Below are 12,251 nucleotides of genomic sequence, written 5' to 3'. Positions count from 1 at the left end.
CTGTGTGACACAGGGTGTTGGACTGAATGGGCCATTGGCCTGATCCAACATGGCTTCTCTTATGTCCTTATATGCGGGGCAAGTGAAGTCCTCCCACTGTTGCCCCTCCCAAGCACCAAGAACACAGAGCATCGTTTGCCCCAGGCAGAGAGTTCCAATAATATACTAGCTACATTAAATGATGCAAAAATTAAATAATAGGATCCTCGTTACAGGGAGATGTGCACATAATCTATCCAAGCAACTGTGAATCATTTAGTACTGATGAAAAGAGCAAGAGTGCCCTCACTGTGCCATGTCTGTTCTCGAGGGTCCCCAAAACTCTCTTGCTGTGGAGAGGAAGGTAAGCAGAAGCGGGCATCAAATCTGGTTGGCCAGCACTGAGGTTCTTGTTTAGGATCACTGGCAAAGCTCCAGGGAGCTGCACAGACCCTCGGAACAGCTGTACTACTTAGAGCACGGTGTTGAACTCTTTTGTTATGAGGACTGGATCTGACATAAATGAGGCCTTGTCTGGCCGGGCCGTGTGTGTCATAAAATGTAATGCCAGGTAGCAGAGATATAAACTTTATAAAGGGCACAGGCGAACACAAAGATTTTTTTTTAAAAAACTTAAAACAAAATACGCTTAAAACATTCACACTCGTTGGTCTTCAAGGCGCTTTCTTTGCCTCTCTCCTGCGCAATCCGGGAACCCGGGCAAAGGAAGCTCTGGCTCTTTCCTTCCTTCCCCAGGGCACCGGAAGGGGGAGGAGCTTCAGCCGATAGAAGGTAGACAGGCTTGGCTCAGCTTTGCTTTGCGATTGAGAGACAGCCTGGCGGAGCAAGCTCTCCCTCCCCAAGGGAGGAGCCTCAGCCAATGGGGGAAAAAAACAGAGGCTTTGCTCTGTAGTTCCTGTGCGATTGAGCAAGCCCGGCAAAGGAAGCTGTGATGCAGAAGGAAGCAAGAGAGAGGAAGAATGAAGCAGACAACAGCCAGTTGCTCGGGGGCCTGATAGGAGCCCTCTGGGGGACTAATTCGGCCTCCAGGCTGCATGTTTGACGCCCTTGGCTTAAAAGAATTCAGAAAGGCAGTTCTGAAAAGTGCAGAAACTTCCAGCAGCCTCCTCCAAGGCTTAAGAGAATTCAGAAAGGCAGTTCTGAAAAGTGCAGAACCTTCCCGCAGTCTCCTCCTCTCCCGACACGCAGAGAGCAAGGCAGCCTGGAGGATGAGGACTTACGGTTGCGGGAGAGGCACGGGTGGTGTGTGAGTAGGACTGGCTCGAGCTGCCCAGCATGTAACCCCCTTGGATCACGTAGGTCCCCGTGCTGCCGCCACTGCTGCTCCCCGTGCTGCTGCCGCTGCTGCCGCCGCCACCTCCTCCACCTCCTCCGCTGGCTGCGGCAGTCCCACCGCCGCTGGGGTTGGCTATGATTTGCCCTCCGGAGACGTACATGGGCACCGACCCGCTGCTGGCCACTGCCTGCGAGGTGGGCGGGGTGGACACCTGCGTCGGGGTGGTCTGAGACTCATAGTAGCTGGCTCCCGCGTTCTGGGTGTAGAGCGGGGTCTCAGTGTACGGGTAAGTGTTGGAGCGTCTGAAAGGAAGGAAGGCAGTCAGGGGCTGGCACCATCAGCTTCCCCCTTCCTGATGGGAAAAGGAGAATTGCAGATTTATACCCCGCCCTTCTCTCTGAATCAGAGACTCAGAGCGGCTTACGATCTCCTATATCTTCTCCCCCCCCCACAACAGACACCCTGTGAGGTGGGAGGGGCTGAGAGAGCTCTCACAGCAGCTGCCGTTTCAAGGACAGCTCTGCAAGAGCTATGGCTGACCCAAGGCCATTCCAGCAGCTGCAGGTGGAGGAGCGGGGAATCAAACCTGGCTCTCCCAGATAAGAGTCCGCACACTTAACCACTACACCAAACTGGCTCTCTGCCCCTTCTAGCAAAGAGGGGTGCAGCAAGACAAGGGGAGCGTTGGGTAGATCCCGCTCCCCAGAGGCGTGGCCACCCACCAAAACCTCCCTACCTGTTGGCCAATGTTCCCTCTAAGCTACAGAGTCTTGTGAGCAAAAATTCTACTTTGTGAGCTACTGGCATTCAAGTTGTGAGCTACTGGCAATAGAGTTGTGAGCTACTGCATCAATTGTGCTCTGGGGCCATTTTTCCTGAGCGAAGACAAAAATGTGTGAGGTGGAGGCTAAAAATCTGTGAGCTAGCTCACGCCAACTCAGCTTGGAGGGAACACTGCTGTTGGCCAAACTAGACATTATTTGTCTACATCACGGACAGGCACAAGTTCGCACTCTGATCGTCTTCGGAGGCCCCGCTTCAGTTGCCCCTGCCGTCTGAGCCCAGAGGGGTGGTGCCCCCAGAAAGGGCCTTCTCGGTGGTGGCTGCAAAACTTTGGAACTCCCTTCCCCAAGGAGACTCATCTGTCTCCCTCCATCGGTAGAAAAGAGCGAGAGTCCAGAAATATCTTAAAGACTAACACAATTGGTAGCAGGGGAGCTGCTTTCTTGAGTCACTGTTCGCTTCTTCAGACATCTTTGAGCAGTGCCTCCCGAAACCTTCTCCCCCGCCACAGATTGTGTTAGTCTTGAAGGTGCTCCTGAATTCTCGCTCTTTTCTACTGCTGGACTCTCGCTCTTTTCTACTGCTACAGATGAACTGACCTGGCTGCCCATCTCTAACCCTCCGATAGCGTCTTCTGCCAGTCGGCGAAAACATTTTCGAGCGTACCCCCAAAAGCTGCCATTTGCCCTCCTCCCTTATTCTGATGTCACTGACATGCTGTGGGGTGGGATGGGGAGAGGTCTCCACATTATGGTTTTGAGGGTGAAAAAAACCACAGAGACCGATTCCACACTAGCCTTGTCCTGGCGTTGGAGCTCCTTTTCCCCCAACGCTTCCATCCAATTTAACACTATCTGCCTCGGAGCTATGACTTGCTCCGCCTCTTTCCTGTGGCAAGCAAGATCCTCTGAAAACCAGTTTCTGCTTGCCCTGGGAAAGAGGCAGAGTGAGTGGAAGCTCTGGGGCAGCTTGCGCGAAATTGGAAGGAAGCGTCGGAGGGGGGGGGAAAGAACTCCGACGCTGGAACGATAGCAAAGAATTGGTCAGAGTCACCCAAATAGAAGAAGAAAAATTGCAGATTTATACCCCGCCCTTCTCTCTGAACCAGAGAATCAGAGTGGCTTACAATCTTCTATATCTTTCCCCCCCACAACAGACACCCTGCGAGGTGGGTGGGGCTGAGAGGGCTCTCACAGCAGCTGCCCTTTCAAGGACAGAGTCTCAGTGGCCTACCATCTCCTTTCCCTTCCTCCCCCACAACAGGCCCCCTGCGAGGTGAGTGGGGTTGAGAGGGCTTTCACAGCAGCTGCCCTTTCAAGGACAGAGTCTCAGTGGCCTACCATCTCTTTTCCCTTCCTCCCCCACAACAGGCCCCCTGTGAGGTGAGTGGGGCTGAGAGGGCTCTCACAGCAGCTGCCCTTTCAAGGACAGAGTCTCAGTGGCCTACCATCTCCTTTCCCTTCCTCCCCCACAACAGGCCCCCTGCGAGGTGAGTGGGGTTGAGAGGGCTTTCACAGCAGCTGCCCTTTCAAGGACAGAGTCTCAGTGGCCTACCATCTCTTTTCCCTTCCTCCCCCACAACAGGCCCCCTGTGAGGTGAGTGGGGCTGAGAGGGCTCTCACAGCAGCTGCCCTTTCAAGGACAGAGTCTCAGTGGCCTACCATCTCCTTTCCCTTCCTCCCCCACAACAGGCCCCTTGTGAGGTGAGTGGGGCTGAGAGGGCTCTCACAGCAGCTGCCCTTTCAAGGACAGAGTCTCAGTGGCCTACCATCTCTTTTCCCTTCCTCCCCCACAACAGGCCCCCTGTGAGGTGAGTGGGGCTGAGAGGGCTCTCACAGCAGCTGCCCTTTCAAGGACAGAGTCTCAGTGGCCTACCATCTCTTTTCCCTTCCTCCCCCACAACAGGCCCCCTGTGAGGAGAGTGGGGCTGAGAGGGCTCTCACAGCAGCTGCCCTTTCAAGGAACAGAGTCTCAGTGGCCTACCATCTCTCTTCCCTTCCTCCCCCACAACAGGCCCCCTGTGGGGTGAGTGGGGCTGAGAGGGCTCTCACAGCAGCTGCCCTTTCAAGGACAGAGTCTCAGTGGCCTACCATCTCCTTTCCCTTCCTCCTCTACAACAGGCCCCCTGTGAGGTGAGTGGGGCTGAGAGGGCTCTCACAGCAGCTGCCCTTTCAAGGACAGAGTCTCAGTGGCCTACCATCTCCTTTCCCTTCCTCCCCAACAACAGACACCCTGTGAGGTGGGTGGGGCTGAGAGGGCTCTCACAGCAGCTGCCCTTTCAAGGATGACTCCTGTGAGAGCTATGGCTGACCCGAGGCCATTCCAGCAGCTGGAAGTGGAGAAGTGGGGAATCCAACCCGGTTCTCCCAGATAAGAGTCCACACACTTCACCACTACACCAAACTGGCTCTCTGCATCTCTGCGTGACATCCCTACCCATCCCCGGAACGCCCTTCCCCAATCCCCCTGCTGTGATCCACCGTGACTGAATGAATTACGCATTGCTGGGATCAGGTCCCATCACCAGCCTATTGGGTTTAAAAAAGAGCCGCTCGAAAACGCGACATTTCTCATCCGGAGAACGCGTCGTTTTCAAGACTCTGCGTGGCCCCTTCGTTCTCAAGGCACACACTCACATGGTACTGGCTGTGTAGCTGGCATCGCCTCCTTCCACGTACTGCACTTGGTTGGGATAGACGTGCTGCACGGGGACCTGCTGGAGCTGCTGGACCTGGGGAGGAAGGAAGCAGCGAGGAGAGGGAAGGCAAAGAGGGGTGAGGCAGGAAGGTACCGGTCTCCGTCTCGGCCGGCAGGGCCACCGCTTGGCACACCCGCTGCCCCCCCCACCCCCAATAAAGCCTGCCTTTGTCAACTGGCTCACAGCTGACCTATTGACTCTGAGTCATCACGGATCTAATGATAACAACAAGAGCCATAAGACAGTTTCAGGAAGTAGCTGTACTGGCCTGCAGTCCGCTTGCTAGATCTGAATCCGGAGGCACCTTAGGGACCGACAAGATTTCTGGGGGATGAACTTCTGAAAGTCAAAACTCCCTGGAATGGAGATCCCTGAATTCTTATATCCCCCAAAAAGGCAATAGTGGGGGGGGGGGGGATGTTGCAAAGAAAGGAGGTACAAAGCAAAATGATCAAAGGAGCCAAAAAGGGGGGGGGGAGGGGAGGAAAATTTCAAACCGGAACAAAGCAGGTAACCAAAGAGGTTGAAAAAGGAAAACCTTGTATGTGGAAATATCGAGGTCAATTCCAAAACAATAGAGTCGTAGATAATACTCCCTTTAAGCCGCAGAGTGTCTTGTGAGCCAAAATTCTACAGAAATTAGCTGGCTCTGGGGCCATTTTTTCCTGAGCTAGGACAAAAAAACGCTTGGACTGGAGACTAAAAAAAACTGCAAGCTCGTTCGTACTAACTCAACTGAAGAGGGAACACTGGTCCTAGATTTAAATCTTAATATTAAAAACTGTAGGTATTAGAAACCATGCATGGGAAGATCCCTGTGTGTATAGTTGTAATTTTACAATAAAGTTGCGGGGGTGGGGGGCAGGGTTACATTAGGGAAAGGTACTCATATATATAACTGAAGCTGATGGATTCTTATGCACACTTTTCAATATTTGCAACTTGATTACAGACCCCGTGATTCCACGTAATTTTTGCCTTTTGGGAACTGACCTTGATGTTTCTACATACGACGTTTCCCCCCTTTTCCCTGGCATCTTTGGTTACTTATAATGCACAATGAAATCAACTTGACTGAAGCAGGGGAGAAATTCTCAAACCCCCCCTTCCCCCCAAAATATTGTGGGTCCCCGAGGTGCTACAGAACTCCAGGTAAACAGTCATAAGAACAAAGAACAGGAACTGATATTTCTTCTAAGAATCCTCCCACGCTAGTGCAAGAAGCCCAGTGTGGCTGCATCAAGAAGGGATCGAATGGGGGTTCCTCTCATGGTTCGTGATGTACCAGATTCTCCATTTGGAGCACAAAGAGACGGAGCTGCCCAAAGATTCTTAGGGCCTCTATGCACACTGTATTTTATGGTGTAGTCTTCCATGTTTTGGTCTACACGGGGAGGAGCCGTGGCTCAGTGCTACAGCATCTGTTTGGCACACAGAAGATCCCTGGTTCAGTCCTGGAATCTCTGGTTTTAAGAGGATCAGGTGCGTTAAGTCGGAGGCCCCCAAACTTTTTTGTCCCAGGGACTGGCCCCAGGACTGGCTGGTCCAGCGTGGCCCCAGAGCCAGCGGCTGCCTCCCCCGCCTGTTTCCTCCTCCCTCCTCTGCCCCGCCCCCAGCAGCCTGACCGCCCCGTTTTTACCACTTTAAGGCCAGGGAAGTTAAAGTGCCTTCCAGACCGACCTCCCCCCACCGCCGATCAGCTGATCCAATCGGCCGGGAAAACCACAGCAGCGCAGCTGTTTCAGTGGCCGCTCGCCGCTGCTGCCGCGGTTTCCCCCACTGACTGGATCAGCAGCGGGCGAGGGAGGTTGGCCTGGAAAGTGTTTCATGGCACCTTCCCCGGCCTTAAAGTGGTATAAACGTGGGATGGCGAGGCTGCGCAGGGGGTGGGTGGACGGCCCACTTGGAAAAAAGGCCACGGACTGATACCGGTCCATGGCCCAGGGGTTGGGAACCCCTACGTTAAGTGATAGAAAGTCCTTTCTCAGGGACCCCTGGAGAGTCACTATCAGTCTGTGCACAATCCTGACCTGGCGGTTCAGTGGTCAGATTCAGCAGGCAGCAGCTAAACTTCAGAAAGGTTAAGTGCGACACCCTCAAGAACATCAGACGAGCCCTGCTGGAGGTCCCTCTAGTCCAGCCTCCTGTCTCACGCAGAGACAGCCAGTTCCTCTGGAGGACCAGCAACAGGGCAGAGAGGCCGAGGCCTTCCCCTGAGAAGAACATCAGAAGAGCCCTGCTGGGTCAGGCCAGGGAGGGTCTATCTAATCCAGCCTCCTGTCTCACACAAAGACAGCCAGTTCCTCTGCAGGGCCAACAACAGGGCAGAGAGGCTGAGGCCTTCCCCTGAGAAGAACATCAGAAGAGCCCTTTGGATCAGACCAGTGAGGGTCCACCTAGTCCAGCCTCCTGTCTCACACAAAGACAGCCAGTTCCTCTGGAGGGCCAACAACATGGCAGAGAGGCCGAGCCCTTCCCCTGAGAAGAACCTCAGAAGAGCCCTCCTGGGTCAGGCCAGGGAGGGTCCATCTAATCCAGCCTCCTGTCTCACACAAAGACAGCCAGTTCCTCTGGAGGGCCAACAACATGGCAGAGAGGCCAAGCCCTTCCCCTGAGAAGAACATCAGAAGACCCCTGCTGGGTCAGACCAGTGAGGGTCCATCTAATCCAGCTTCCTGTCTCACACAAAGACAGCCAGTTCCTCTGGAGGGCCAACAACATGGCAGAGAGGCCGAGCCCTTCCCCTGAGAAGAACATCAGAAGAGCCCTGCTGGGTCAGGCCAGGGAGGGTCCATCTAATCCAGCTTCCTGTCTCACACAAAGACAGCCAGTTCCTCTGGAGCGCCAACAACATGGCAGAGAGGCCGAGCCCTTCCCCTGAGAAGAACCTCAGAAGAGCCCTGCTGGGTCAGACCAGGGAGGGTCTATCTAGTCCAGCCTCCTGTCTCACACAGAGACAGCCAGTTCCTCTGGAGTGCCAACAACAGGGCAGAGAGGCCGAGCCCTTCCCCTGAGAAGAACCTCAGAAGAGCCCTGCTGGGTCAGGCCAGGGAGGGTCCATCTAATCCAGCCTCCTGTCTTACACAGTGGCCAACCAGTTCCTCTGGAGGGCCAACAACAGGGCAGAGAGGCCGAGCCCTTCCCCTGAGAAGAACATCAGAAGAGCCCTGCTGGATCAGACCAGGGAGAGTCCATCTAATCCAGCCTCCTGTCTCACACAGTGGCCAGCCAGTTCCTCTGGAGGGCCAACAACAGGGCAGAGAGGCCGAGCCCTTCCCCTGAGAAAAACCTCAGAAGAGCCCTGCTGGGTCAGGCCAGGGAGGGTCCATCTAGTCCAGCCTCCTGTCTCACACAGTGGCCAACCAGTTCCTCTGGAGGGCCAACAACAGGGCAGAGAGGCCAAGGCCTTCCCTTGAGAAGAACATCAGAAGAGCCCTGCTGGGTCAGGCCAGGGAGGGTCCATCTAATCCAGCCTCCTGTCTCACACAGTGGCCAACCAGTTCCTCTGGAGGGCCAACAACAGGGCAGAGAGGCCGAGCCCTTCCCCTGAGAAGAACATCTGGATCTGGAGGAGCTGCGCTTGAAACCCACTGAAAACCCGCCGTGGTTTGTTGTCACGACTCAGTTCGGTTGCAGACAGCACCCTGCTAGGGTTGCCAGCTCTGAGTTGGGAAATGCTTCTAGACGGTTCCAAATACTTGGGAGGATCTGAGGGTGGAGTCTGGAGAGGGCGGGGTTTGGGGAGGGGAGGGGCCTCTAAGGGATATAATGCCGGGAAGTCCTCCTTCCAAAGCAGGCGTTCTCTCCAGAGGATCTGATCTCTCTTGTCTGGAGACCAGCTGTAATCTCGAGAGTTTCCCAAACCCTACTGGGAGGTTTGCAACCCTAAACCTGACTGAACATAAGAACAAAAGAGAAGCCATGTTGGATCAGGCCAAAGGCCCATCCAATCCAACACTCTGTCTCACACAGTGGCCAAAACACCCAGGTGCCATCAGGAGGTCCAGCAGTGGGGCCAGGACACTAGAAGCCCTCCCACTGTGCCCTCCCCCAAGCACCAAGAAGACAGAGCATCACCTCCCCAGACATAAGAGAAGCCATGTTGGATCAGGCCAATGGCCCATCCAGTTCAACACTCTGTGTCACACAGTGGCCAATATGTCCTGTTAACACATATCCTGTTAATCACCCTTTGGTGATTAACATGTTAATCACCCTTTGGGTGAAGAAGTAGTTCCTTTTATCCGTTTTAACCTGACTGCTTTCATTGAATGCCCACGAGTTCTCGTCTTGTGAGAAAGGGAGAAAAGTATTTCTTTCTCTACTTTCTCCATCCCATGCATAATCTCGTAAACCTCTATGAGGTCCTGTAAACTGAAGCCGTCACCTCTGACCTGGGGCCTCGGTCTTGCCGTACCTGCAGGTAACTATTGAGAGCAGAAATCCGAGAAGTCTTCGTGCAGCTACCACTGCCGGATCTGGCTTCCTTGGACTCAGCCGTTAGCCCATCAGCGGTGACCTGGCTGCCTGGCTAGCTACAACATTATCCTGCCTTGCGCAGGGGGTTGGACTAGATGACCCTGGAGGTCCCTTCCAACTCAATGATTCTATCATTCTAGCGACCTTCGCTTCTAGCTCCCATGCCCCAGACAAAATGTGCCCCCGAAGAACAGGGAACCTTTGAAAGACTGGGCACCTTTGGGATTCTAGTACAGGGTGGTTGTTAAACACAAAATGGCTTCCGCAGTGGGCGGAGCCAGGCAGAAAACGGCTGCTGCAGGAAGTGAGGCTAACCGCACTAAGCGCGGGGAGAGACGAGGGGCAATTTTAAAAATTACACAGGGGAACGGAGTGGGGGAGAGAATAAAACGAACACTTGGGCGGCAGCTGCTGCTGCTGAAACGTTTTAATTACAGCCAATCAAAAGGCCCGTTGGTGAAGAGCCCCGTCTGGCCACACCCACTTGGCGGGTGCCACGTTGGGGACTCCTGCCCTAAGCCCTGACCCTCCCAAATCCCCGTAGCCCAGCTGCCTCAAGGAAATGAGACCCAAATCAAACCTGAAGCCAGTTCTGAGTTTCAGCTCCTGTGGCCAGGGGTGGGAAAGGAAGACCAGCAGGTTGGCCACCCCCCAAGTCCCCCCAGAGGGTGGGGGGACTGTGCCCGGCTCCCCTGCCTGCCTCTCCCAGAAGCAGACGGGCGCAGAGCTCCAACCTCAGAGAGGACCTACTTTCAGCGCCGTCGCGGCTGTCCCGAACACTAGCACCTGAGGGACTCTCTGAATCTTGACTCTCTGGTCTGGGCTGGCGTGGTGAGCGGAGAGGAAGGGCAGCTGCTCGATCACCACCTTTTGCTGCGGCAGGAGGAGGGGCTGCGGAAGCATGCGGACCAGCTCTACCCACTGCTCCGAGGCGCAGTCTAGGGAAGGCAGGTAGTGGAGCCTGCCCTCCGGGCCGGACAGGCAACAGCCGGCCAGCTGGGATGCGCCGCTGCCTCCACTGCACTCTAAAGAGAGACCTTGCTGCTGCTGCTGCTGCTGCTGCACTGCTCGCTGCTCTTGCTCCGGAGACTGCTGACTGCTCTTAGGAGGGCAACTGTCTGTGCTCTAGACAATAAACAGAAAGACTGAAGGCGTCAGGGGGAAGGAGAGGGACCAGGCGAGGCCTACGGGGAGCGCAGGGGCCCACGCTGCGGGGAGGGACGGTGGCTCAGTGGCAGAACATCTGCTTGGGAAGCAGAAGGTCCTAAGTTCAATCCGCAGCATCTCCAGTTAGAAGAACCAGGCAGGAGGTGATGGGAAAGACATTGACGTGAGGCCCTGGCTCAGTGGCAGAGCCTCTGCTTGGCATGCAGAAGGTCCCAGGTTCAATCCCCGACATCTCCAGTTAGAAGAACCAGGCAGGAGGTGATGGGAAAGACCTTGACCTGAGACCCTGGCTCAGTGGCAGAGCCTCTGCTTGGCATGCAGAAGGTCCCAGGTTCAATCCCCGGCATCTTCAGATAGAAGGACCAGGGAGGAGGTGATGGGAGAGACCTTGACCTGAGGCCCTGGCTCAGTGGCAGAGCCTCTGCTTGGCATGCAGAAGGTCCCAGGTTCAATCCCCGACATCTCCAGTTAGAAGAACCAGGCAGGAGGTGATGGGAACGACCTCGACCTGAGACCCTGGCTCAGTGGCAGAGCCTCTGTTTGGCATGCAGAAGGTCCCAGGTTCAATCCCTGGCATCTCCAGTTAAAAGGACCAGGCAGGAGGTGATGGGAAAGACCTGAGACCTGGCTCAATGGTAGAGCCTCTGCTTGGCATGCAGAAGGTCCCAGGTTCAATCCCCGACATCTCCAGTTAGAAGAACCAGGCAGGAGGTGATGGGAACGACCTCGACCTGAGACCCTGGCTCAGTGGCAGAGCCTCTGTTTGGCATGCAGAAGGTCCCAGGTTCAATACCTGGCATCTCCAGTTAAAAGGACCAGGCAGGAGGTGATGGGAAAGACCTGAGACCTGGCTCAATGGTAGAGCCTCTGCTTGGCATGCAGAAGGTCCCAGGTTCAATCCCTGGCATCTCCAGTTAAAAGGACCAGGCAGGAGGTGATGGGAAAGACCTGAGACCTGGCTCAATGGTAGAGCCTCTGCTTGGCATGCAGAAGGTCCCAGGTTCAATCCCTGGCATCTCCAGTTAACAGGACCAGGCAGGAGGTGATGGGAAAGACCTGAGACCTGGCTCAATGGTAGAGTCTCTGCTTGGCATGCAGAAGGTCCCAGGTTCAATCCCCGGCATCTCCATCTAAAAAGGGTCCAGGCAGAGGCATGGAAAAACCTCAGCTTGAGACCCTGAAGAGCTGCTGCCAGTCTGAGTAGACAACACTGACTTTGATGGACCGAGGGTTTGATTCAGTATAAGGCAGCTTCATATGTTCAACATCTCCTGGCTCTTCTGTGTTTGAACCAGGCCTCATTTTGGGCAGGAGCTCACAGGAACGGATCTCTAGAACCTCAAAATGTTATTGTGCTCTTTCTTTCTTACACCCCCCCCACCACCACTTGCTTCTGGGCTCCATTGCTCAAACCCCCTTGTGAGAATTTTGCTGAACTTTAAAATCTGACAAACTTTCTAATATTTTCCCCCACAAAAAATGGGCTGCAATGAGCTGAAATATTTGTTTTTTCATCTGAATTATGTGCCTGCCCGCCTGTGTATATTTTTTGAGCTATGTTTCACTTGTATATTGCTGATTTATTGCTGCATTTTAACTGTTTTATTATGACTGTGATCCACCCTGAGCCCGTATGGGAAGGGGCTGAATATAAATCAACCAAATAAATAAAATAAATAAATAAAACATAAAGAGACAGCTGAAAACCTTCCTCGTGCCACTGCGGCCACAGAGGAGGAAGTGATTTAAAAGGTACAATAGGAGTCAGGTTTTAGGACAACAATTCTAATTCAGAAAGCATTTTAAGGCAGATGCTGAGCTGATATAATTCAGCACACCTTCCAGTGA

The 12,251-nt window shown here is 54.3% G+C and overlaps 1 protein-coding gene across 1 annotated transcript in view; it reads right to left on the bottom strand.

The window, feature by feature from the left end:
• The window catches only part of RFX1 (regulatory factor X1), a 118,531-nt gene that overhangs the window by 34,121 nt on the left and 72,159 nt on the right, over positions 1-12,251 (bottom strand). Inside the window, exons 8-9 of the mRNA XM_060252666.1 lie at positions 4,696-4,790; positions 1,221-1,578 (exon numbers count right to left, since the gene is read on the bottom strand). Of these exons, the coding sequence (XP_060108649.1) occupies positions 1,221-1,578; positions 4,696-4,790 (453 nt within the window). The remainder of the gene's footprint in view (positions 1-1,220; positions 1,579-4,695; positions 4,791-12,251) is intronic.

This window comes from Heteronotia binoei, chromosome 13, assembly GCF_032191835.1.
Source record: "Heteronotia binoei isolate CCM8104 ecotype False Entrance Well chromosome 13, APGP_CSIRO_Hbin_v1, whole genome shotgun sequence".
Classification (NCBI taxonomy): Eukaryota; Metazoa; Chordata; class Lepidosauria; order Squamata; family Gekkonidae; genus Heteronotia; species Heteronotia binoei.
This window is presented reverse-complemented; position numbering and strand designations above follow the sequence as displayed.